This window comes from Mesoplodon densirostris, chromosome 15 (genome assembly GCF_025265405.1).
Source record: "Mesoplodon densirostris isolate mMesDen1 chromosome 15, mMesDen1 primary haplotype, whole genome shotgun sequence".
In the NCBI taxonomy this organism is placed as follows: domain Eukaryota; kingdom Metazoa; phylum Chordata; class Mammalia; order Artiodactyla; family Ziphiidae; genus Mesoplodon; species Mesoplodon densirostris.
The window spans coordinates 2,937,854-2,965,287 of NC_082675.1; the positions used below are offsets into that span (position 1 = coordinate 2,937,854).

Sequence of the window (27,434 nt, forward strand, 5' to 3'; positions counted from 1 at the left end):
GAAATTAGATGAGATAATACAGACGAACGGTCCATCAGTGCCTGGCATGGAAGAGGCATTCAAAGAATGTGCATTGTTATTTTTAATCCCACTTTTGCAGTGTTAATGAATTTCCTTTTTCTATTTAGTTTTAACTGTCTAAGGGTATTCAGTTAATTTTCTTAAAAGTAAAGCCTTCCACTAGCACAGCGTTACTCTGTTTCTTCATGTGACTGATGCTTGCCTATGTCAGTGTACTGTTCCTAGCTCCCCTGTTAAAGGAAGGAATGACTGGGGGGAAAATTAGGGCAGATGGATTGGAAGGGGATTGCCAGTGTGTGATTAAATTCTATTAAACATGAGCTTACACCTGGCAAGCGGCTATGGGCCGTTAAGTGCACTGTGTCCCCAGAAGCCGCGGTAACCCAGGGGTGCCCCAGAGCCGTCTCAGCTGTGCATTTGCTGTCTCCAACAGGGTAAAGGTGATGAAAGGCATGAGCATCATTGGGGTGAGAGCCAGCAGCCCTTCCGTGTGGGAGGTTCAGAAGAGCACGGATTATGCTGGGAAGTACACACCAGCTGTCATCGTTTGTCAGAAGAAATCAGCTGGCTCGGAAAACAGGTGAGTCCCAACGGCCTGCCATATATTCAGATTAGCTGCAACGGTGGCCTCCTTTTTCCCAAATTTGCTGACAGCCACTTTCAGCGCGATTTGCACTTGGGGTGCGTCGTCTGTATTATTAGTGCTTCCAGGTGAGATGGATAGAATCCTTCACTTGGAAAAAGGTGGGCTATTATTCACAGTGGACCTACTTACAATCCCAGCACAGCTCTGGGTCACCTGCAGGGACTACTCCATGCAAATGGAATTTATCTCGAAATGATGTTCCACTGCAACACGGCCTCTTTCTAATCCATATGATTAGGTAAAATGAAAAGCCTGGGCAGTTCTGATAAAATGACCCATTTTGCAAGTGTTTCAAACAAGACTTTGTTGTAAAACAAAACAAAACAAAACACCCAGAGCTTGTAGATCTCGTGGCACACAAAGGTGCCTTTAACATTTGCCATGTCGTTTAAATATAATTCGTGGATTGCATTTTGTGCTGGGATTTTCTGATGGACCTGTGAATGATCTGCTGTGGAATTATAGGGAATTGTGACTCTGATACCCACCAAGTTAGAAACAGTCTATTCACAGCTGGGCAGAGACTTGGAAACTCAGTGGTTATTGATTTATTTCTGTTTCCCGAAACCTCATTTGTGGCTCCAAAATATTTCTGATCTGGTCATCTGTTTTTGCCACTTTTAGGTTGGTTGATTTTTGCTCTTTATGTTGCTGGCAATTGAAATAATTATGAATGGACCAATCCTAGGTATGTAGCATTATTTTAGGAGTCAGCTTTTTGAACTTTATAGCTCAATGTTTGGAAAATATTTATTTTCCATTATTTATTCTAATATAGAGGTCATGAATCTCAGCTGACGGCTATTCTGCTTTTTGGGGGTTTATTTCCAAAGAACACTGGATGCCAGTTTGGGGGTGATGTGATGTGGATTTCGCTCTGTGCTCTGTTTCTTGTGGGTGCTCTGGAATTCAGGTTATCAACTGTCAAGCTCTGGCCTGTGACTTTCCTTTTGTGACCAGTGTTTCAAGATGTTTTTCTTGAAGAGTTGCTTGTAGAGCAGATGAGAGGGGAAAAGAAGAAGTCTGTATCTGAGTTCTGCCCCAAATGTTTACATAGTAATGCTGTGCCACACGGAGTACCCTCATGAGCTTACAAATAAGCTCACTTCCAAAGGTGTCTGTGCCAGTGATATGATTTGGGAAATAAGACGCCACCTCCGTGAAAGATTTCCTTTGTGTTGCGAAGTTAGCAAAAATTAGGAAGGATAGATAGATAGGCAGATAGGTAGGTAGCTCGGTAGATAGATAATGATAGGTAGACGGGATGGATATAGGTAGATAGATAGGTAGATAGATAGATAGATAGATAGATTGATGATAGATGGGTAGATATTTTACTCTTCTTTACCAGAAAGAGCGGGGGGATTTGGGAGAAGTCTCAACCAATGTGCTGATTTTCCCTCTTGTTTCTTCTTGCTATTTACTCTGTGGGTTAGTGGGAGTAGTAGTGATTGTAGTGTTAAATATGAAATGCAGAGAGATTTGAACCGTTTTGAAACATTTTATAGAATTTCTGGCTAAGTATTCATTCAGTTCGTCTTGGGAATGGAGAAATAAGGAAACTGTCCAAGGGCAGCTCATCCCCATTAAGGTATAAAGTGTAAGCTGCCTTTTTATGGATCAAATACGACAGGTACTCCCAAGGGGTTTTAACACTTCCTTAACTGAAACAAAAAACCAACAGCTCTAGAACATATCAAATCATACATATGTGTGGTCCTGGACATTTTTCCCCCTTTTATCTGTAACAGTATCTTCTTTAAGAAACAAATTCCCTGAATGGACTATTAACCGAGTCCTTCAAAGGTCTGGTATCAGCATGCCATTCACTATGGAGAATATTCCTGATCCCTTTGTAGATTCTGAAGTCAGTTTTCTATTTCCTGCTATGGGTCTAGATGATGGAAGAAGCATATGTACACACACAGACATACACAAACACACATATGTATGTCTATGTATGTAATATATGTGTACGTGTATATATAGAATACTATATGTGCATATACAGTACATTATGTGTCTTTGTAATACATCATATATGTATACATAGTATATGTATAGTATATGTATACATAGTTTGTGTATACAGAACATATATATGATATAGGTGTTTAAATATGTGCCTATATACACATGTACATTTTTATGTGATTTATGTACTCACATGTGTTATGATATGCAGAGGTTTATTCTCTTTTTTTGGAATCCAGTTCTTACACTGCAACCAGGAAGGCTTTGCTTAATGAGGAAGCTGTGGAATGCAAACTCTTTTAGTTGGGGAACCGTGTCGGTCTGGTTGGTAGCTGTTTCCAGTCCCTACAGCAGCATCTGGGACTCTCCATAAATATTTGTTTACTGATGTTCTAGAATTACACTATATCTCTGTTACTCTATGTATAATGATGCAAATCTGCACATACACGTATTGAATGGCCTCTGTTACACTTGTTCAAAAAAGTAAGGTGGGGCTTCCCTGGTGGCACAGTGGTTGAGAGTCTGCCTGCCAATGCAGGGGACATGGGTTCATGCCCCGGTCCAGGAAGATCCCACATGCCACAGAGCAGCTGGGCCCGTGAGCCACGGCCGCTGAGCCTGTGCATCCAGAGCCTGTGCTCCGCAATGGGAGAGGCCACAACAGTGAGAGGCCCACATACTGAAGAAAAAATAAAATAAAATAAAATAAAAATAAAATAAATAAATAAATAAACAACAAGGTCCTACTGTATAGCACAGGGAACTGTTAATGTATTAAATCCTGTAATAAACCATAATGGAAGAGAGATAATAACAATTTTGTTTATCAATAAATATGGGACAGGGAAAATTTAGAAGATATTCAATCAGGATGTTGCCCGTGCTTGTTAAGTACATTTAATATATTAAATATCCTGTAATAAACCATATTCATGTATATCTGAATCAGTTTGCTGTACACCAGAAACGAACACACCATTATAAATCACTATACTCCAATTAAGTAAATAAATAAATAAGAAAAGTTATCATGTGGATGTTAGAAATGTAGAGAAGTGTTTGTGAAAACTGCAGGACTGAGTTGAAGGAGGATGACAAGATCGCCAATCTTAATTGTGCATTAAAAAGAAAAGGACCGGGCTTCCCTGGTGGCACAGTGGTTGAGAGTCTGCCTGCCGATGCAGGGGACACGGGTTCATGCCCCGGGCTGGGAAGATCCCGCATGCCGCTGAGTGGCTGGGCCCATGAGCCATGGCCGCTGAGCCTGCGCGTCCAGAGCCTGTGCTCCGCAATGGGAGAGGCCGTGACAGTGAGAGGCCCACGTACTGCAAAAAAAAAAAGAAAAGAAAAGAAAAGAAAAGGACCAGGAATGTGAGTGGAGGAGACCCAGGCATAAAAAAAAAAAATCAGGCCTATCTCCTAATATCGCCAGTAGGTAATGGTACAGGTGAGCATGGGCATGTCAAAGCCAGCAAGATTTCCTCTCTGGACCAGTAACAATAAAAGGCCATTACTGGGGGAGGAGCAGGTACCCAAACAGGCAGAAAACCCACAGACATATGAAAATATCACCATAAGAATTTTGGGGAAAACTCTTAAAAATCAGAGACAAAGACGGAACTTTGTGCATGAAATAGAGATGATTTTAAGCATTGATCAGTGGTCTCAGATTCCAAATAAGCGTGGTATCTTCAAAGACAGAGGAAGCCAGCAAGGAGAAGTAGCCATGTGAGATAAAGATGGGTTGAGAAACTCAATGTCTATTGGATTTGCTGCTGTAGAAAATGAAATCAGTGAACTTGAGAGAAAACTTTAGGAGAAAGAGAACCTTCAGAAGAGAGAATGAGAAAGAGGTGAAAATAAGGAAGAGAAACACCTGAAAACCAATCAAGCAAGAGTATATAGAAAGAATGACCACAGGGACAGCTGGAGATCACCTGGTTACCATAAGATTCGGCACTACTATTTCTACACCTAAGAGAACTGAAAGCAAGTGTCCACACATGTGAACACACAAGTTCACAGCAGCATTTGTCATATATATATTATAGATGAGTGGGCAAACACGTGATCTATCCATGCAATGGAATATTATTTGGCAATAGAAAAGGGAGAAGTGCTGATAGATGCTACAACATAGATGAACCTTGAAAACATGGTACTACGTAAAATAAACCAGACAAAAAAGACCATACATTGTATGATTCCATTTATACATGATGTCCAGAAGAGGCAAATTTTTAGACACAGTAGCTTAGTGGTTGCCTGGGGAGGGGAAAATGGAGAGATTCTGGTCATGGCTATGAGGTTTCTTTCGGAAGTAATAAAAATATTCTAAAATTAAATAGTGCTGATGGTTGTTCAACTAAAAACCACTGGATGGTAAACATTAAAATGGTGACTTTGATAGCATATGAATAATATCTTGATAAATCTGTTATCAAAATCAGTTGATTACAAAAGGGCCTACGAGATAATACCAATTTTGTTTATCAGTAAATGTAGGACAGGGAAAATTTAGAAGATATTCCACCAGGCTGTTGTCTATGATGGCGATATTACTTGTGATTCATTGACTCAGTATGTCTCCCCCTCACCGACTCAGTATGTATTTTTGAAAAGTCCCACAGTGAACATAGATTGTTTTTTAATTAAGAAAAGATAAGATATGGAAAACAAACAAAAAATAAAGTTATAATGCAGCATGGCTGGGAACATTGTTTAATAGAGTCTGGACATCAGTCCTTGTCATTGCTGAGTGACATACTGACAGTTTTAGGATGCTTAATTCATCTGCTGACTTGTCCAAAGTTGAAGCCAGAAAGATCTGGCCTTTTTTTGGTTGTTGTTCTGGGCAAAAATTACTCATAATGGAGATATTATAGATTGTTTAAAAATGTTCGGTTTTGCTTTAGAAAGCAATTTTAATGATTGCAATTTACTGCTGCTTGACTGGTTCAGGATAACAGATCAAGCGATGGAAAAAAAAAAGATCTTGAGGTTTTTAATTTATATAATAATTTGATTAGAGGTATTTTCTAGCAATCTGTCTTCAGCAAGACAGTTCAGCTCTACTGACATCCAGAACCTGAGTTTAATAACAACAAAACCTGAGACAATGGTATAAAGTTATCAAAATGTTATGTCTTTTCTGTGGTGAGTGGGATTTTTTTGATGCCTTAAATGCTTTCAGTATCCTTATCAATGGCTCTTACGGATTATAATAGTCATACATATTACTACCTGAAAGATAATGCCTTCACAAAGAGTAGGAAGAGAATGGGTGTAAGATTCAGGAAATCTAATACTCATTTCTCATTTTTATGCTAGCCATCTCACATTTCACCAGAGAGGGAACAAGAGGTAAAACACCCTGTTCTGTACCATCGGCCCTAACAATGTCAGCTTCGCCAGACTATTGTGAGACTCTTATATAATCCTACATGTGAACAGACAAACTTTGAAATAATCAATCAAGAACATCAGTTCAAGAAAACCCATCTATTAATTGTCATCAAACTGTTAATATGACTACATAGTATAGGCAACACACATACCCAAGTCCTCCTAGATATGAAAGATTATACTTTATTTCCATAGCGTAACTGACAATTTCTCAAAGTACCAGATGAATTACATTAGTTGTACATGGAGTCTGTATCAGGTGTGAACAAAGGTTCCCCATTGTCTTTATTCTTTTTTTATATTTTATATTGGAGTATAGTTGATGTACAATGTGTTAGTTTCAGGTGTACAGCATAGTGATTCAGTTATACATATACATGTATCTATTCTTTTTCAGATTGTTTTCCCATATAGGTTATTACAGACTGTTGAGTAGAGTTCCCTGTGCTATACAAGAGGTCCTTGTTGATTATCTACTTTATATCTAGTAGTGTGTATACGTTAATCCCAAACTCCTAATTTATCCCTCCCCCCACCTTTCCCCTTTGTTTTCTAAGTCTGTGAGTCTGTTTCTGTTTTGTAAATGAGTTCATTTGTGTCATTTTTTAAGACTGTCTTTACATTTAGAATTTGTCAGAAGCATTTCCATCCAATTTTGTTTTAATAACTTCTGCATTAGGGATACAACAAACAAAGGTATTGTTTCCAATACAACAAGATATCATTTCTCCTAATCGTATTGGCAGAAAAAGAGATGCAAATAATAAAACGTTTTTCTGAGAATAAGGGAGAACACAGAATCCTTATACACTGTTGGAGGAATTATAAAACGGTTTGTCCTCCTTGGAGAGATACTTATCAATACCTGGCTATTGACTTTTTAAAAATAATTTATTGAAATATAATTGATTTACAATGTTGTGTTAGTTTCAGGTGTACAGCAAAGTTGTACGTATATATAAATATTTATATTCTTTTTTTACATCCTCTTCCATTATAGGTTATTACAAGATATTGAGTATAGTTCCCTGTGCTATACAGTAGGCCCTTACTCACAGACATAGGAAATAAACTTACGGTTACCAAAGGGGAGGGGGAGGGATAAATTAAGAGTTTGGGATTAAAATATACACACTACTATATATTAAATAGATAACCAACAAGGACCTACTGGCTACTGACTTTAGAACATGCAACCACGTGACCCTAAAATGACAGGTCTAGGTACCTCTCCTCCAGATGAAAGCTTAGCCATGGATATGGAGGGATGTGCACAAGAGTGTTCATTGCTGCATTTTAAAAAAATAACTAACTGTTGAAAGCAACCTGAATATCCATCAAAAGGTGAATTGATTTAAAAATGATACATTCATATAACTGAAACTTATGCAGCAACTGTGAAGAATTGCCTACATGTAGTAATTAATGTTTATCAACATTAATTTTGTTACCAACTAGGGTTCTTAGCCTTCCTTAATGAATAGAAATGGATAAGAGATACAGGAAAGGCTTTATTGGGGCCCCTGCTGCAGCAGTGGGGAGCGAGAACAAGGGACAGGTTCCCTTGATCACTCCTTGAGGGGGCGCGAGCTTGTTCCTTATCTGGGGTGAGGGTAGGCGTGGGTCCAGGTGTTGGGGGAGAGGTGTGGCTTAGGTGGTCTGCCCACCCCTCTCGTGGTGTTGAGTGCAGGGGGCATGCGCAGTGCCCTGCTTTTGCTCCCAACACCCTGTTTTTGCTCCTGGCCCTTCAGAAGTGGCAGTTGGGTTTTTGGTCTTTTTGTATCTTTTTGTCCATAATTTGCCCCAACTGCTCATGCGGAGTGGTGATTTTTAGTCCATTATAGTTTCTTTGTATTTTGTTGCTGAAGGAGAGGTTTGTCCAGGTGCAAGCAGTACAGCAGAGGGTCCCAGGTCCCAGTTCCCAGCCTGTCTCAGTTTGACCTGAAAATGTAATGTTAAGGGGAGTGGGAAACTTGAATAATAACATATACAGTATGATACCACTCTAGTAATTCTAAAAAGAGACCCACAGAAAAATGCTGAAATAATACAGATATAAACGGGATGAGACATGGCTGCTACTTAAAAGACCAGCATTTGAAAGACAACCCAGAGGAAGGTGTGCAAGGATGTCTCGCAGGCATCCTGGAAGAGAGTGCTTTAAGATCTTCCTAAAATAGCATTTGAGTTGTGTCCCAGGAAATGTAAGCTTATTTGTATCACTCCCATTAGAAACATATAGACTAGGAAAGGAAGCGGTGATCATTCACGCACATGTCATTACAGTGAAGGAGAGTTATGAGCCAGGTTCCCTATGAAATTAAACCTCAGGCTGACTCATTTTCCACTTCCTGACACGCATACAATCCCATTAGGCAGTCTCACGGGGAAGTGTGAGGTTTGCCTTAATTTACCTTTGTGTTGCTTTACTTTTATTACATCCATATATTTGGTATTTAACATTTCCCATTTCCAAGTAGACTACCAAATTTAGAATTAAATTATTTAACACCCACTTTCAGCGGGTAACAGCAGTGAGTTACTGCTGTGCATCTTTACTGGGGAAATTGCCTTTGCTTTGGATAAGATCTCCAGGGCACTGTAATAAAAAACACCGACTGTTTTTTCTGCTAGAGCTACACCAATGCAGCATAAATAATAACATAATAGCGACAATAATTGTATGATGCCACTTGCTGGTGTTCATCAGAATACTTCATAAACACTCTCCAGGGTCATAGATCATGGCTAATGTTGAGTTGCCCTGGGCTTGTGATTTCACAAAGCATCTTCATTCATTGGAATGACCAAAAATGTCTGCAGTAGCATAAATATCTGATGTGATATGTGAACATCCCATCAAGAAAACCATGGGCTAATATTTGTCTTCATGCAAATTTCTGAACTTGAAACTTCAGTGAATGTGTGTGTGTGCACAAGTGTGTGTGTATGTGTGTGTTTACAGCCATGGATACATAGCCCTTAGGGTCCTTCCTTCCAAACAAGGAAAACAGTATCAATAAAAGTCCTACAGGAAAAAACACATCTATATCTATATAAATTGGTATCTATATATCTGTATATCTTTATTCTCTGTCTCTGTATTTACATATATATCCATATCTATAACTTACCTATACATGTCTATATTTATAACTACATATGCATGCATAATATATATGCACAATGCAAAATATAAAATTATTTTAATTTTAAAAGGCTCATGAGCTTTTGTAGTTGTATTTGTTTTGGTAAGTCTCCACTGCAAAAAAATGGTGCACAGATTTGCACATACCTTAGATATTTTTGAGAGTGAGGGCCAAGTTCTTTGGGGAAGCCAGTTTTTTGATCATGTAGCTGTACGGACCTCCAGTCTGATCTGTGCCTTCATACTCCATGACAGTCCTTTGCTGTCAGCACCCTACCAAGCATCTTGAAATCCCCAGGTTTCCCTGGTGTGCTTAGCTTGCTGAAGCAAATGCTGTAATTGGATCATCTATTTCTTGAAGCCCCGGGGAGCAGTTTAGAAAGATAATAGTATTTCATGGAACATTAAAAAAAGAAACAAAAGAAAAATTATGGGATTCATCCAAAGAAGCTTTATTTACTGTCCAACTGTGAAGAGCGTCACCTTGTTTCTTATGTTCTAAAAATTTCACTCTGATTATTGTTCTCTTGGATGGGATGTCTGATTTTAAGTGTCCATGTTTTGGATTTGCTATCATTTCTAAATGCACCCTTCTCTGACAGCCCTCATCTTCCATGCTGTGTGCCAGTACAAGGAGTTTCTTTGGTAACTTTTTAGTCTTTTAACCCTGGTGATTGATTTTGTCAGCAGTTAGCCTGGTGGACTTTCACTTCTTAGGAATGGTACTTGAACTGAGACATAGTTAGAAAAACTAGCAATAGGCCATGGGACTTTATACTCCTACCTAGAACTCTTTAAAAAAAAAAGGTTTTGTTATAAATCATATACCTTAAACTTAACCCATTTTAAGTGTGCAGTTAAATGAGTTTTAGAAAATTTATTTTTTTGTCCAGCCATCATACCATCTGGTTTAAGAACCCTTCCATCAGCAGAAAAAGTCCCTTTTTACCCATTTGCCATGAATCCGCACTTCTTCCCTAATTCCAGACAACCACTTGTCTCTTTTCTGAATCCATAATTTTGCTTTTTCCATAATAGCCCAAGCTGGAAATAAACCAGATGTGTATCAGCTGGTGAGTGGATTAAAAACTGTGCTACATTTTAGCAATGGAATACTACATGGCAATGAAAAGGAACTATCTCCTGATGCATGAAAAAACGTGGATAAGGAATTCCCTGGTGGTCCAGTGGTTAGGACTCTACGCTCTCACTGCTGAGGGCCCAGGTTCAATCCCTGGTCGGGGAACTAAAATCCCACAAGCTGTGCAGCATGGCAAAAATAAAACCCCCCAAAAACAAAAAGCCTGGCTAAATCTCAGAAGTATACTGAGAGGTAGGAGCCAGTCACATGCCATGAAATATTGTATGAGTCCATGTACAGGAAGTCCTCCTTATCCACGGGTTCCACATCCACAGATTCAACCATCTGCAGATCAAAAATATTTTTTTTAATTTCAGAATTTTCCAAAAAGCAGAACTTGAATTTGCTCGCACCAGCAACTACTTACATAGCATTTACATTGTATTTACAACTCTTTATGTAACATTTACATGGCATCAGGTACTATAAGTAACCTAGAGATGATTTAAAATATATGGGAGGATGTGCATAGATTATACACGAATACTACACCGTTGTGTATAAGGGACTTGAGCATCCGTAGATTTTGGTATTTATGGAGGTGAGGGTGGGAACTAATCCCTCAGGATACTGAGGGGTGGCTGTATATACAATTTCTAGATCTCATTTTAAATTACTTGATTTTCAGCTTTTCACTGGGATCCACTAAGTTATCAGGCACCAGGTTACCTGAATTCTTTCTAAATTTATTTTCCTTTTCTTTTTATATAAACTTGCTCTTTTGGAAGTTTTAGAAAACTTCCTCTTAAAGGAAAACTTAACTTCAGTTTAAATGTTCTGTAATCATCACGAGGAGAAATGACCCACTGACCAGCCATTCTAATTACAGGCAGCATTAAAAGCTGTCATCTCACTATTTTAAAGAGGTTTTGTTTCTTTAAACAAAAGATGCCAGTCAGTAAATGCAGGGGACTCTAGCTCTTTCATCTTTGTCATAAAGGTAGATCCAGTTTTTACACCATGGAAATAAGATGCCTAGGATGATTCACATTGCAAGGTCAGTGACCCCTTTCCTATAATCTGAAGTCTGAAATATTTCAGAAGAAAAAAGTGTTGTTGTTTTTTTCAGTTGTGGACAGAATACCTGTAGAGGAAGGATGTAATTGTGTTAGGGTCAATTTCACAATGTGCAGAAGTCACGTGGGACTCTTTAAACGTACCAAGGTATTCTTTCAATTCAGTCGACATCAGTTTTTGTCAAGGGTGTTTTGTTTGTCTATAACCACTCACCATTTTCCTCATGGAACTCTTGAAGTCTGAGATACTTGTTAAATGTGGTTTTGATTACACACTCCTGGAGCTGAATGGAACGTGGATGAGAACAGCATTTTGTGTGGTGTGTAGGTGCTTGTTATAACAAATCCTTACAGAGGAAACCTGTGTGAAGCCCTAGCAAAGAAATGAGACAATATGGGTTCCTGAAGGGGTTGTGTGGAAAGAATGATTGTTAAATACCAGTAGTAAGTTGGAATGAAGGTGTTTGTCAACATACATGGCTTCATGGTTGTGTGCATAGATTTTTCTTTTACATCTTTCAAAATATTTTCCATTGTGATGTGGTATATGTGCTTCCTTAATAAAACCCTAAGAAAGAAGCCTAGCAGCACGTCTGATAAGTACTGTGCTTTTAAATATACATTAAGGGTAGAATATATTTTGAAATCTCTATTACAAATGCACTGTGATATGAAGATCACTGTGACTTCTATTGCTGAAAAGTCACCGTCACCACTACTTTGGTCGTTGCCTACATTTATTTTTGAAGGATATGCTAAATTTCAGTTCAAGGCTAGATAGATAGAACATTGATAGATAGATAGATGATAGATAGATAGATAGATAGATAGAGTTGATAGATGAGTTGATGGATGGATGGATAGATAGATGGATGATGGATGGATAGATGGATGGAAAGGCAGATAATTATAGATAGATAGATAGATAGATAGATTTCAGTTCATGGCTAGATAGATAAATATATATATATATAAAAATGCATTTTTCCCATCCAAGATCCCTGAATTCCATCTCCATGGACACCAGATTAATAACCCTTCCTTAAAGTTTAGGTGTCTTAAAATAGGGTGAGACAAAATGTTAGCATCTTTCTCTTCTCTTCACCCCCTCTTCACTTTCATGCCAAAAACTTCTGTGTGTCAAACTGCTTTATTGCCTTCAAATGGTTTGTATCAATCATTGCACGAATTAAAGTGGCCACTATCTACAAAAAAAAAAAAAGTGGGGTTAGACATATTTCAAGGACTAAATATCTGTAACATGTTAAAGCCTAAACCCCTCTACGCTGCATTTGAGAAAAGTATATTTTAGTACAACTTCACATGAGTATAATTGTGAACAACAGAAAATCTTCATAGAAGTTCCCATACAGAAAAGCAGTATATCTGTATGTGCCAGGATTTGTTAAAATATTGATTAACCCTTTGGTCCCATATTCTAGGAACTTATCCTAAATAATTAATCTGAAATATTAAGCATGGTCTTCACACTTTAATTAATATTAAAAAATTTTAAATCCACTAAACATTAAGGATAGGGGAATGATTAAAAAACTTGATCATATTCACATAGGAGAATGTGACAGGGCCAATAAAATGCTATTTTCAAGATTTATTGGTAAAAGAAAATGCTCTCAATTTACTGATATGTATACACATACATACAATATAGTCCAAAGGCTAAAAATGAAATTTCTATCACAAAATTTTAATAACAGTGAGATTATGGGTGATATTTATTTTCTCTTCAGTTCAGACCATACACTTTTTTTTTTTTTTGAGAACCCAGCATGTGCTCGGTACTCTATTGTACATGGGTTCAATGCTAAACAAAACAGAATATCTGTTCTCATGGATCTTAAATCTATCCTTCATTTGTTGACATTTGCCAGTCTTTACAATAAGCATAGATTAGTTTTATTAATTACATAAAATATCCAGAAGGTTTAATTCTTTTATTGTTATTCTAAACTTGCCATAGAGAAATACACACATTTTCTTCAGGACTGAAACCAGGGTTGGCTTGAAGGGAGCTGTCAAGGTATTCATGAAATCATTTACTCTCCTTGGAAAAAGAATTATCTTTGAAAAATGATTGCCTTCTGATTATCTTAGTAATTACATACATTGTACATTTGTGTGTGCGTTTACATTTAAGAACACAAAGCTAAATTCACTTTGGATTGGATTAATGAAAATACTTGCAATGCTGATGAGATATAATGTACCTTGCTTATCTTTTAGTAAGATACCTTGGAATTGATCCATTATATAATACTCTTAGGACATATATCAAAATCATATAAAATAAAGGAAATCAACAAGTTCTGATTCAATGGATAGTATCAGAAGTTGAATTTTATTTTTAAAGCACAAATATAAAAAATAGCATAATTTTCCCTTATTCCTTATTCACCCATGCCTGCCACAGAGAAAACTGCCTCCAAACTAATTTCACAGTGACCTTGTGATGGGGTTATAGCCTAAGAAATTGTAGCAGAAGGCTTAGGCAAGGTTTATGAGAAGATGTGAATTGAATTTTGCATGGCGAAGGGAAATTTCATTTAGTATTTATTGGCGAGGGCCATTTTAACATAGGGCAATGAGATGGCTTGACACCACTGAAGATGGAGCTCAGGTCTATCCCACCCTGGGTGGGCAGTTGTGGTCCCTCCAGCCCCAATGGCTTTGCTGCCTTTAATCCCATCCCTCATCTCCTCCATCTTTAGATATTCCCAGAACCTCAGATTAGCCCTTTACATTACAGTATAATGTCTATTTTGGGACACCTCCAAACAGTAAATCGACTGCTAATATCTTCCACTTATTAAGAGATGAGTATGATCCAACATCTTCTGAGTGTATTACCTATAACTACTCTACACTGAGCTCATTTGATTCATTCTCTCAACACTAAAGGCAAAAATACCATCCTCATTTTATGGATCATGAAACGGAGATCCAGCAAAAGTTAGGTAACCTAAGTGACTCCCTGGCGTAGGCTGAATAATGCCTCCCTCCTTCCCTCCCCCCAGAAACTGTCTATGTTCTAATTCCTGGAACCTGTGAATATGTTACCTCACCGGGTAGGAGTCTTTGCAGATGTGGTTACATTAGGGATCCTGGGATGGGGAGAGTATCATGAGTTACCCTGGTAGCTCTAATGTGATTACAATGGTCCTTATACGGGGGAAGTAGAGGAAGGATTGATTATAGAAATAGAGAGGTTACAATGGAATCAGGGGTTTAAAGGATTCAAAAAAGGGCCAAGGGGCCAAGGAATGCAGGCCGCCTCTAAAAGCTGAAAAAGGCAAGGCAATGGATGCCCCCCTGAGGTCTCCAGAAAGAACCCGCCCAGCTGACCCTTGATTTCAGACTTCTGACCTCCAGAACTGTAAGAGAATAGATGTGTGTGGTTTAGGCCACTCAGTTTGTGGTAATTTGTTACAGCAGCAAAAGGAATCTAGGACACTTCCCTAGTTCACTCCTGCAATATTGGCAGAATGAAGTCTCAAACTCCAAGGAGACGGGTCCCAAGCTTGAGCTGTCAGCTGCAATGCTGCACTGAAAGATCATTTGACTCAAGTAAGGTTCCCCGGAGTTATGAAAGCTTAGTGGTTAAGTGAACGGTGATGTGGATTCACAGGGTCCCTGCCCTGGCACCTGTCAGCTGTGTGGCGTTGGCCGGGATATATGGCCTCCTAATCTCACTCTCCACATGTGTGAAATGGACATAGTAGTGACACATGCCTTCAGGGGTCCTAAGGATGGAGGAGGTTGATGCATGAAAAGCACTTTGCGTGATTCTGGCCTCATTGTCAGTGCCCCTCCAAGACTTTATAAGGCCAATAAAGTTTCAAATGTCAAATTTCATTGTTTCTCAGACTCTTCATTCATTCAGTTATTTATTCATTCATTTATTCATATTCGTTTTATTCGTAACTAGTATGTGAGGGGAGGTGTGTGTACAAAAATTCTTTCCTGAAATGAGTTTAAAAGGCAGTGAAAGTCTGAAAACCAACTTACTGATAGTAATGAGACACAGCGTTTTGACTTCTGGGGACAGTTATGTGTGTGGTTGCCTGGTCTCCTACTGGGAAAATTGACAGGCATCTAGATTAAGAGATGAGGAAACTCAAGTGGGTAGCATTGTATCCACGGTGCTTAGGAGGTAAATGCTGATTTCCAAACATGCTGAGGGACTTCCCTGGTGGTTCAGTGGTAAAGCATCCACCTTCCAATGCAGGACATGTGGGTTCGATCCCTGGTCGGGGAACTAAGATCCCACATGCCGCGGGGCAGCTAAGCCCACGCGCCTCAAGGAGAGAGCCTTCGTGCTTGCAAACTGCAGAACCCATGCGCTCTGGAACCCACACGCCACAACTAGAGAGAAGCCCGCGAGCCACAATGAAGAGCAATGAAAGCATCCGGCATGCCACAACTAAGACCCAATGCAGCCATAAATAAATAGATAGATAGATAGATAGATAGATAGATATTAAAAAAACATGCTGAATTGGAGTTCTGGGGAGATGTAAGAGTTAATGTTCTTTGGAAACTGCCTCTCGTGGTACAAAGCAGCATTTGGTGCTGGAAGGCTTTGATTAAATGAGTCTCTCTGAATGACTAAAGAGCAATTCTATTATTGGCAGTTCTTGTTTTCCATCACTGGGCATTCTGGAACATCGCTAATCGTAGAGCATATTTGTCTCACACTGGACCATATTTTCCCGTAAGAACAGCGCTGCAGTTGGAGGGTTGCATTCCTGATGGAGGGGCTGCAGCTTCCAACGAATCATAACTATTAAAAGAATGTATCATAGAAGCAGAATTCTAACCATCTTGAACACTGACACTCATTTCAAGCAGTGCAATTCAATCTGCCCTGTTCAGCAAATGTATATTAAACATCTAATTTACAATTGACACTTTGCTAGGCACGGGGGATACAAAGAGAATAAAACACAGCCTTGCGTGTTCATGCAGCTCATGTGCACAGATAAATTATGTCATTTCATTGAGGTAAGGAAGATGAGAGATGTGTGCATTACTATTGATTTTTTTAAGAAGCCCCAGTGTTGTATACACAACATAAAAATCTAGCCTTTCAGTGTCAAAAATCAGACCATAATTTGACAGCTATGGTGTATCAGAAGGAATGCTACATTTAGAGTGAGAAGACATATTTCTGATTTCTATATCAGGATTCTCTCTTTCTAGTGAAAGTGGCAGAAAACCCAGGTCCAGCTAGTTTACTCAAGGTGCAAAAAAAGAATAAACTAGGAGATATGGTGGAGATGATGGGGGTGGAATTATTGGCTCATGAAACAGAAAACTCTTGAAGTAGAGCTTCAAGTATGGCTGGTGTGGTGGCTTTAAAATACGTCTAAAGACAGACTGGTGTTTGCCACGGGGGAGCGGGGTTGGGGGATGGACAGACTGGGAGTTTGGGATTAGCAGATGCAAACTCTCATATATAGAATGGATAAATAACAAGGTCCTACTGTATAGCACAGGGAACTCTATTCAATATCCTGTGATAAACCATAAGGGAAGAGATTATAAAAAGGATGCACATATATGTATAACTGAAACACTTTGCTGTACAGCAGAAAGTAACACAACATTGTAAATCAACTATACTTCAATAAAATAAATTTTTTAAATGTCTAGGAATTCCTTGACATTCTTCCCTTCAAAAGGCAGAGTCTAATAACCCTCCCTTTATGTGTGGGTCAGACTTAGTGGCTTGCCTCTAATGAATAAAGCATAGCAGAGTGATGATGTGTGACTTTGGAAGCCAGATCATCAATGACATTACCACTTCTGCTTTGCTCTTTGTTGGAACATTCACTGTGGCACAAGCCAGCCAGCTGCCATGATATGGAGACACTCAAGTAGCCCATGGAAAGGCCATGTGGGGATGCATAGAAGCACCCCTGCTACAGCCATTGCCAACTTACCAGCCTTGTGCCTCAGCCTCGTCAGAAGCACGTCCTCCAGCCCAGTCAAGCCTTCAGATTCCTGAAGCCACCTGAGAGACCCTGGGCCAAAACAACCCAACTAAGCTGCTCCAAAATCCCTGACCTTAAAGAACATGAGGATGATAAATATTTACTGTTGTTTTGTTACACAATCTGGATTTGTAGTTTAGAAGCTGGTGTCATTACTGAAGCTCTGTCTGTCATCTGGCTCTTCTCTGCGCTGGCTACATTCTCCGAAAGGTCACCTCTCTTCATGGCAAATTGGGTACAGCTGCTCCAGCATCAAATCATCCCACTTTCCAATCCAGTAGGAAAGACACGATAAAGTGTCTCTCTAATTAATTCCTCCAGAAATCCTGAGACTTACTCTGATTGGACCAGCCTTGGTCATGTGCCTCTCTCTGGACCAATCGCTGTGGCTGGGACTTAGGTCACATGACGGAGAGGAACAGTCAGTAAAACACAGAAAGAGGTTGGGTGAGAGGCAGTTTTCTATCAGTCAGACCTTAGTCTTATTATGAAAAGAGAGAGTAATTTAGTCAACAATTATTTCAGCGACTGTTATGTTCCAGGCACAGTTCTAAGCCCTGGAGATACATCAGGGAACAAAAAAGAAGAAAAAAAAGAAAGAAAGAAAACAATGTCCTTTTCATATTGCTTACCTTTCGGTGAATGATTTCGGAGGTGGTTAAAAACACTGCAGATCTAATTAATGGCACGATATTTGTCAGTTAACATCTGTGTAACATAAAATAAGTCATTTTTTCTCCTCTTATTTTCTTCGTCTGAAATATTAAGATACAACGTGTCTTCTCCCTCCCTGGCAAGTTTTTTCTAAGGATAAAATGAGGTGATGGACGTGGAAACTCTAGAATACAGAATATTGTTTTTGATATTGAAACCAAGTTCACAGACTGGGAGAAAATAGTTGCAAATCATATTGCTGACAAAGAATTGGCATCCAGGAGAGAAGACAAATGTGACCCAATTTAAAAAATGGACAAAACATTTGAACAGAGGTTTCACAAAAGAACATATACAGATGGTAACTTAGCACATGAAAAAAATATTCAACACTATTAGTTATTAAAAAGATGGATAGACTTATATTTACATATTTATTCACAGCTGATTTATTCACAATAACCCAGAGTCCCCATCAGGTGAATTTATGAACACACTTCCAAGTACCCGTAAATGGAATAAAACTCGAAAATTAAAAGGAGTAAAGTACTGATGCACACAACATGGGTGAATCCCAAAAACATTTTGCTGAGTAGAAAAAGCCAGAAACAAATGAGTGCATAGTGTACTGTTCCATTTATATGAAATTTGATAAATGGCAAATCTAAACAATAGTGACAGAAAACATGTTAGGGGTTACCTAGGGCAGTGAAAAGGCTGGAAATTGACTACACAGATTCACAAGGGACTTACTGCATTGATGGATCTGTTCTATAACTTGATTGTGGTTACATGACTGAATACATTTGTCAAAATTCATCCAACTATATGCTTCAAGTGGGTTCCTTTTATAATATGCAAACTGTACTTCAATAAATTTCATTGAAAAGTAAGTTAACTTTTAAATATGGCCTCATCTGACCTTCCAAGTATTTAAAACAGCCTTCTGGTGATAAGTAAAAGAAGCCGAGTCCTCTAAAATGGCCTCAGAGAAATTGAGCTGGTACAGGTTTACACATTTCCATACAGCAGGCAGGGAGGTTCTGAATCATGCAATTGGTTTGATTGATCAAAATGGTAGCTTCAGTAAACAACATGTATAATCAGGGGTTGCAATAGGGTGAACTGAAGGCCATATCAGGGCTACATATACATTTTATTTCCCTCCTCCTGTGCTTTTAGAATTGGGGAAATTTTACATCCAAATGTAGCCTTTTGCTTCCCATGCAAATCGACAAGATCTGGGTCTGCCAGACTGTGGCTACAATCAGTGCGAGTGGAGTGGGTACCTTCTGTTGGAGGAATCACAGTCCAGGTTGCATCAGGACACAGTCCTGAGAACCAGGACCCTTCACTCATTTTTAATACAGGCAGACCTCGTGTTGCGCTTCACTTTCTTGCATCTTGCAGAAGCTGTGTTTTTTACAAATTGAAGGTTTGCGGCAACCTGCATTGAGCAAGTCTATTGGCGCCATTTTTGCAACATTTGCTCACTTTGTGTCTCTATGTCACATTTCAATAATCCTCACAATATCTCAAAACCTTTTCATTACTATTATATTTGGAATGGTGATCTGTGATGTTAGGATTGCAAAAAGATTACGACTTGCTGAAGGGTCAGACGATGGTTAGCACGTTTTAGCAATAGTCTTTTATTTTTTTGGCTGAGTGGTGCAACATGTGGGATCTTAGTTCACAGACCAGAGATCAAACCCGTGCCCCCTGCATTGGGAGCACAGAGTCTTAACCACTGGACCGCCTGGGAAGTCCCAATAAAGTCTTTTTAAATTAAGGTATGTACCGTGTTTTTTTGACATAATGCTGTTGCACACTTAATAGACTACCGTATAGTGTAAACATAACTTTTATATGCACTGGGAAACCAAAAAATTCTTGTGACTACCTTTATTGTGATATTAGCTTTATTATGGTGGTTTGGAATGCAACCTGCAATATCTGTGAGGTCTGCCTGTACCTGATTACTCCCTGAAGGTATTTTTTAAAACTCTTAGTTTATCCGGTATACGTAGTTTGGGGTATGCATTTACAGGCACTTTGATACATGTGACATCTCCTTTAATTTCTATAACAATTTCCAGGATAGATACTCTTCCATTTTACACTGGAGGAAGCATCAGGTCCGTAAATGAGGTAACCTTCCCATGGTCACATAGCTAGGAATTTTCAGGTCTAGCATTCAAACAGTCCCTTTCTCTTACACAATACTTCTGTTAGTGAAAAGGAGGATGAAGAAGAGGATGTTTGGGGGGGAGAAGGAGAGAAATTTGTTTTTTAATTTTTAAAAAATTTTTGGCTGCATTGGGTCTTCGTTGCACTGCACGGGCTTCTCATTGCGGTGGCTTCTCTTGTTGCAGAGCACGGGCTCTAGGTGCAAGGGCTTCAGTAGTTGTGGCATGCGGGCTCAGTAGTTGTGGCTCACGGGCTCTAGAGCACAGGCTCAGTCACTGTGGTGCACGGGCTTAGCTGCTCCGCGGCATGTGGGATCTTCCCAGACCAGGGCTCGAACCCACGCCCCCTGCATTAGCAGGTGGATTCTTAACCACTGCGCCACCGGGGAAGTCCTGAGAAATTACTTTAAAATAAAGGTTTATTTAATGTCCGTTTCCTTTATACTTTCATGTCTTGGTTTGTCCATTGCTTCAACCAGCATGCAGTCAGTGCTTAATTGTCGTCACTGCCATTGATCTGAATTGATTCTCTCCTGAAATATTCCCAGTTTCATTTTTTAAAATCAAATATTCCCTCCATGCCAACACCTGAAAAAAGAGTTCCAAAGCACTACCTTTCACATATTATATAGCATTTTAAAAACTGGAAAGAATATTTTATGATATAAACAAAACTCTGTAGCACACTCCTGAGCCCTTCAGATTCTAGAATCTCTCTGTCCGTTCAGCATGTCTGGTCCATAGATGCCTCCAGCACCACTTGCCGTCCTCAAGTTGAAGTTCACGGCTGTTCCCATCCTCTCAGAGGAGAGGATAAAATCATCATTCACGAAGCTGGTGGATTAGACTGTATACTCAAGAGTACACAGAAGAGGGACAGCGTGAAGGCCACGATGCTGACTGGCAGTGGACCAAATAGAATATGTGGAAGAGCCAGAGAGGAACAGGTCCGCAGTGATGAAGTGTTAGATGTCGGAATTAATAGGCTTTAGATGAATTTGCAGGGGGCGTGGAAGCTTTGGAGTTCCAGAGAGATAAGAGAACAGTTGAACGAGGGCTCAGATGATGAAGAGGAGAAAGGGAAGGAAAACAAGAGAAGGAGGAGGAAGAGGAAGGGGAGAAGGAAGAATCTGGACGAATACGTTTCAAAACAGAAGGAAAAGAAGGAAGACCTACTAGACTCCCGGCTGCAACTTCAGAGAGAAGAAACATTCCAGAAACTTGGGTCAGTCTTTTTGCCTGTTTCTCATCCTTCTTTACCTGCATCTCAGCCCCCTCCATGGTATTGTTATGATTGATTCAGTGGGTTTAAAAAAGCTTGATGGTACAGATGATGGTTACTACTTGGGGGTAGATGCCTGAGTGAGCTAAGTGATGGTGCTGTGAAATGCAATTTATCAAACAGCTGCAGCGTGTAGATTCAAAGTATGTGAATAAAATATTTAAGATTGTTTTTTAAACAAATTCTCTGTGCATCTACCTATGCTGTTTCCGTTGCCTGCAATGTCCTTCCCTCCATTCTCTGCCTATCCAAATATACGCATGCTTTATCATTCAGCTTAAATGTCCTCATTTCTGGGCATCGCCAGTCCCTAGCCCCCTGAACAAAGATAAAAGTATCTGTCTCTTCTCTCTGTTCCCATAACACTCTGTCCATAATCCACTTGCTGTTTTGGATTTTTTAAACCTTTTTTTTTTTTTTTTTTTTTTTGGTGGTACGCGGGCCTCTCACTGCCGTGGCCTCTCCCGTTGTGGAGCACAGGCTCCGGACGCGCAGGCCCATTGGCCATGGCCCATGGGCCCAGCCGCTCCGTGGCACGTGGGATCCTCCCGGACCGGGGCACGAACCCGTGTCCCCTGCATTGGCAGGCGGACTCTCAACCACTGCGCCACCAGGGAAGCCCTAAACCATTTTTTAAATTGAAGTATAGTTAATGTACAATGTTGTGTTAGCTTCAGGTGTACAGCAAATTGATTCAGTTATATATATATTCTTTTTCAGATTATTTCTGTTATAGGTTATTAGGTCCTTGTTATCTACCTATTTTATACTTAGTAGTGTGTATATGTTACTGTTTGGGATTTTTATCTCCTTCTCCAGATGGGGAATCTTCTGTAGACTCTGCATGTGACACATACATATTAGGGCAATTGGAAAGTACTAAACAATATAGAATAAGTCTTGGCGATGTACAGATTTGGGTTTTTAATTTTTTTTAATTTTATTGGAATATAGTTGATTTACAGTGTTGTATTAGTTTCAGGTGTACAGCAAAGTGATTCAGTTATCCATATACATGCATTCATTCTTTTTTAGATTCTTCTCTTATATAGATTATCACAGAATATTGAGTAGAGTTCCCTGTGCTATAACAGTAGGTCCTTGTTGGTTATCTATCTTATATATAATAGTGTGTGTGTGTGTTCGTCCCAAGCTCCTGAGTTATCCCCCGCCCCAGTGTTTCCCCTTTGGTAACCATAAATTTGCTTTTGATATCTGTAAGTCTGTTTCTGATGATTTACAGATTTGTAGACTGCAACCAGATACTCCATACTTATTATAAGGTTACAAAATAAATTGGGTACTGGACTTCTGTTGCTTTTGGCGGACCATCATTTATTCTTCTTTTCATTCATTCATGAAATATTTGTTGTGTGCCTATTATGTGGTATTCGATATTATAGGTAGTAGGGATACAGTAGCAAATAAGACAGACAACTTTCCTGCCCTCATGGAGCTTACATTCTATGGGCAAAAGACACTAACACATAACTAAATAAAAGTGGGACCAATCCTCCCCAATTCTCAGTTCATTTGCTAACAATAGACCTAACTCCATCCTCTAACTCTAGGGGAGACAGCAACGTGGTCCAAATCTAGCTAATTCCCCTGGACGCATGTATAGGTAGATGAGTGAGAGATATATATGTGGGTTCAATGAGTATCAGTCCCATGACTTTTGCAGGAAATAAGCTTTTTGTTTTTTCTTTCTGCTCTTTCTACCTGGAATGGTAGAATACAAACTTAGAGCGGCTGGTAATTAATTTGCCAGTAATGTGGCATAACTATTCCTGAGAAGAGATGCACAGAGAAAAGCATCCAATTGATGGTGAGGTCCAGATTCCTTCTAGCCATGTTTTACACCTAGATGTAGCTCTACCTGAAGTCCATACTTTCCCTAGGCTTGTCACATACATGAGCCAATCATGTCTATTTGCTAAAACCAGTTGAAGCTGGGTTTCTGCCCTTTGCAGACCTGTCTTTTACAGCAGGTTACAGTTCTGACTATATACCATTAGTTAGTATAAAAATGTCAAATTTTATTTTATAGTACATGTCACAGAATTGCAAAAATGGCACAAGAAGAAGAGCTTCTAGTTCCAGGCAGTGTGCAAAAGCAATTATTTTAAATGACTAAAGATATAGAGCTTGAGACCACTAGGCTTCTAAGTATGGGTACTGCTTATATCAAAATTTTTAAGTCTTTGGCAGGATGTCCTCTGAGTGTCTCTTCATTTGATCTGTGACTTCAAGTGGGGAATATATTAACATTTGTTATCCTGTGATTTCCCATCTTTTGCCAAATTGAGAAGCCATTATCTAATACTTGATATTGTCTCCCTGGTGGTCCGCAATATCACTTGAATTAAGAAAATCACAGAAATTATGAGTAGGGATTGTTTGGTGCAAGACATATATTTCACAGATGGAGAAATTGTTCTGAGCCTGGACTGTTAGAATCCAGGTCTCAGGATGTTCAAGGCAGTTATCATCACGAACTCCCATCTGGGAGTTAGCCTTGGTTGAATTTAGAATCTGCTGCAAACTTTTGATATTTTTTTCCATGTTATTGCTTTGAGGATATTCTGGAAGTCTGGAGGTTTTAGAAAGTTTTTAAATGAGAAATGAGCACATCTGTCTGATATAATCAGATTTTTTGATGGGGGGGGAGAGATTGCAGGGTGGCTCGCCAAGCTACTTTCCTTAGCAGCCTCAGAAATCATGAGATGTGAGATTGTATTTAGGATTGTCTAAGTAAACCTCCATTTCTCCTCCCCTGCCTCATTTCTCTAACCTGAGGAGATAGATCTTGAGTCTTTCAATCTCTTGAAACAGTTTTCACTTTGGTTGTCATTTTAAGTATGAATTTCCCCTTAATCCTGGAAGCTTTATTTCATTTTGGAGCTCTTTCTATAGCCTGAAATTTAATTTTACTTTGATGCTGCAATTTCTAGGTTCTGTTCTTTATGTAGGGTATTGTGCTTTGGGGTAGACAGAAGGTGCTCAAACTGTACCCTTATTTACAGGGGAACGTGTAGGGAGAAAACAGAAAAGAAGCAAATGCTATCATGATTGAAATGACAATGTCTTGAAGCTAAACTCATTTTACCTGCCCAGTTTTCTTGTAAACCATTGGAATTGCCATAAAACACTTATTATCACTCCCATGTGATGTTTTATCAGATGCCCATGAAGGACCATGGTCATTGGTGTAGAAAATGAGATGCATAATAACACAAATACAATTAAGCATTCAGCTCATGCTGGCCATTCATGAGCTGAACGTCCAGTCCCCTGCCAGAGAGGAATCCAGCTCGGGAGCAAGCAGTGTTACCGAACTCAGGTTCAGGTGCTCACCACTCAAAACCCAGTAATTCAAGGGGCAAGTGTCAGTAGAAAGGAGAGTTGTTTTAATCAGAAAAGCCAGTAATCTGGGGAGGTGGATTCCTGTCCAGAGACCAACTCCGAAGATCGTGCTCAACCATGACAATTTTTAAAGGAAAAAAGGGGTAAGAATCTCAGTGAATCATCAAGGCAGGAGGTTGGGTTTTTTTGTTTGTTCATTAGTTGATTGGTTGGTTGGTTTTGCCACACTGCGCAGTTTGCGGGATCTTAAGTTCCCTGACCAGGGATTGAACCTGTGCCCTCAGCAGTGAAAGCACAGAGTCCTAACCACTGGACCACGAGGGAATTCCTGGGGCGGTGTGGGTTCTGCATCATTCTCCATTGTGTGCAGACTGGCTGACTCTTCAAATGTTATCTTGCCTCAGTGATCTGCCTGCAGGATTGCTAAGGGGGCCCCTGGGGGTAGAGATCTAGTCATTTTTTAACTGCTTTCTTCATTCTGACTTCTTTTAATCTAGGAGAAGAATCAACAGGTTAGGCAAGTCACGGTGTGCATTCAGGAGAGAACATGTCAGGAATTCGGTTAGACTGCCTAGTGATCTCATTCCTATAATTAGGTTCTTTTTTTTCTATTTTTTTATTGAATGAAAGATTCTTTAAATTCTATAGTGATTTACAATTTTCAAAACTTTCACACACATGATTTCATATAACCCCATAATAAGCCATTTCCCCCCACCTTAAGGTTAGAGGGGAACAGAAATGGGCAAACAGGGAAGAGGCAAAAGAGCTGCTTTCAGTAGGCATGTCCCTGGGAACCCGTGATAGAACTTCTCTTTGTCCATCAGAAACAGGGAGAGAGGGGAAGCGGGACATTGAGGCTGCAGTTGAGCGTATGTACACGCAATGACATATTTTGTTCATCAAGGGTTGGAGCAGACACTAAATGCCTCACTCTGTCTGGGAAGACCCCACCCCATGTCCTCTGGGCATGTTTTACCTCTTCTAACAGCAGCAAGGGTAGAGATGCAGACTTCACAGCCGCTGGTGGTCCAGGCAACTCACGACAGCCATTAAGAGGCTGGGGTCGTCTCTTTCCTCCACACAGGGAGCTCCTCTAAGCCACGCTGGAGACAAGGGGACAGATGAGATCATGTGAGTTGCTTCCCCACTTGGATCTCACTATGGGGAAACATCAAGTGACACTGCCATGACCAAGACAACTCTTCCCATGTATGATCTCACTCTTGGTGAGATCATACTCAAATTCCTCCTCAAACTTACCCTAAAGATTCCCCTACAGAGAAGGTCCCTAAATTGCATTTCTAGTAGCACAGAATGCCTCATTCCTATCCATTTGGCTTCATTTTGTTTTCTTCATGATGTCACCAGCATGGAGAAGAAGCCCCTTATCTGAACGTTAGGAACAGTTCTTATACTGGGACCAGACTCCACGGGTGTGCTCAGTTTATGTGTTCTTGTGGGTCCAAGAAGGTCAGAACTCAGCGTCTCTGCATCCTCCTTACATACCTCTGTCCTCGCCATTGATCTCACGGACTAAGGTCAACTGGGAGAACATTGCCTTTCTACTCTAGAAATGCGAAGAATGTCTGAAGCATGCTTAACCTCATAGCCATGGCTTTTCATGTCATACACTAATTTCTGACCATATTCTGTTCACTTCTCTAGTACAATGATCTGTTCTGATCAATGTCACCCAGGTCCTCTCTCCAGGGTTTATCATTTACAATGTAAAACCATCTTGTAAAAGTCAAACCTACATATTCTAGGATGTGATTTTATTATGTTATGTAGTTATATGATAGTATATAATTAGATAAAATATAAAATAAATAATGTAGCACACCATTTATATATATATATGTATGTATATATATATATATATATATATATATATATATATATATATATATATATACACATACATATATATATATATTTTCTTTTTGTATGGCCTGTATCTCCCACTGGAAAACAAACTTCACGAGAGCAGTAACTTTGTCACCTTCCTTTTTTTCTCCCTACGGTTTCACCAGCTCCTAGAATAATACAGTGCATGTGATAAGGAATCTATAAATATTTTAAATGAGTGACTGGATAGAGGCAAGCTGGCACTTCAGTGTATTTGGCAGGCATGTTTTTCAAAGGCAGAGAAATAGAAGATGATAGAGAAATAGAGAAAGAATGGAGGTGATGCTTGGGGTGCAGCAGAGGTGAGGAGAGAGAGAGCCCTGACCGTACGGACCCCTAACTTCGGTTCTTGTCTGAGTCCTTGTATATCCCCAGCCTTAGATTCCATAGGGTGGTCCTGGATTCCCATGTGAGACTTCTTTCTTCTTAAACAACCTTGAATCAAACTCTCTTTCTTGCCACCAAAGAAGCTTAGCTGGTAAAGGCAAAGAGAAGGTGCTCATTAGAGACATTATTCTAGACTGAGTAGATTATTTTATTTTGTCTAAAAGTGTATTTGAATTGCATTCTGACCCAAACCAACCAGTAGATTTCTGAGAAGGAGAAGGATTTGGGAAATTGCAATTAACATTGTTTCTAGCCATCAAGGTCTTGGTAGGCTGTG

The 27,434-nt window shown here is 39.5% G+C and overlaps 1 protein-coding gene across 1 annotated transcript in view; it reads left to right on the plus strand.

Moving 5' to 3' along the window:
* TMEM132D (transmembrane protein 132D) overlaps window positions 1-27,434 on the plus strand; it is a 632,768-nt gene that overhangs the window by 288,413 nt on the left and 316,921 nt on the right. Inside the window, exon 3 of the mRNA XM_060119302.1 lies at window positions 455-601. Coding sequence (XP_059975285.1) covers window positions 455-601 — 147 coding nt within the window. The remainder of the gene's footprint in view (window positions 1-454; window positions 602-27,434) is intronic.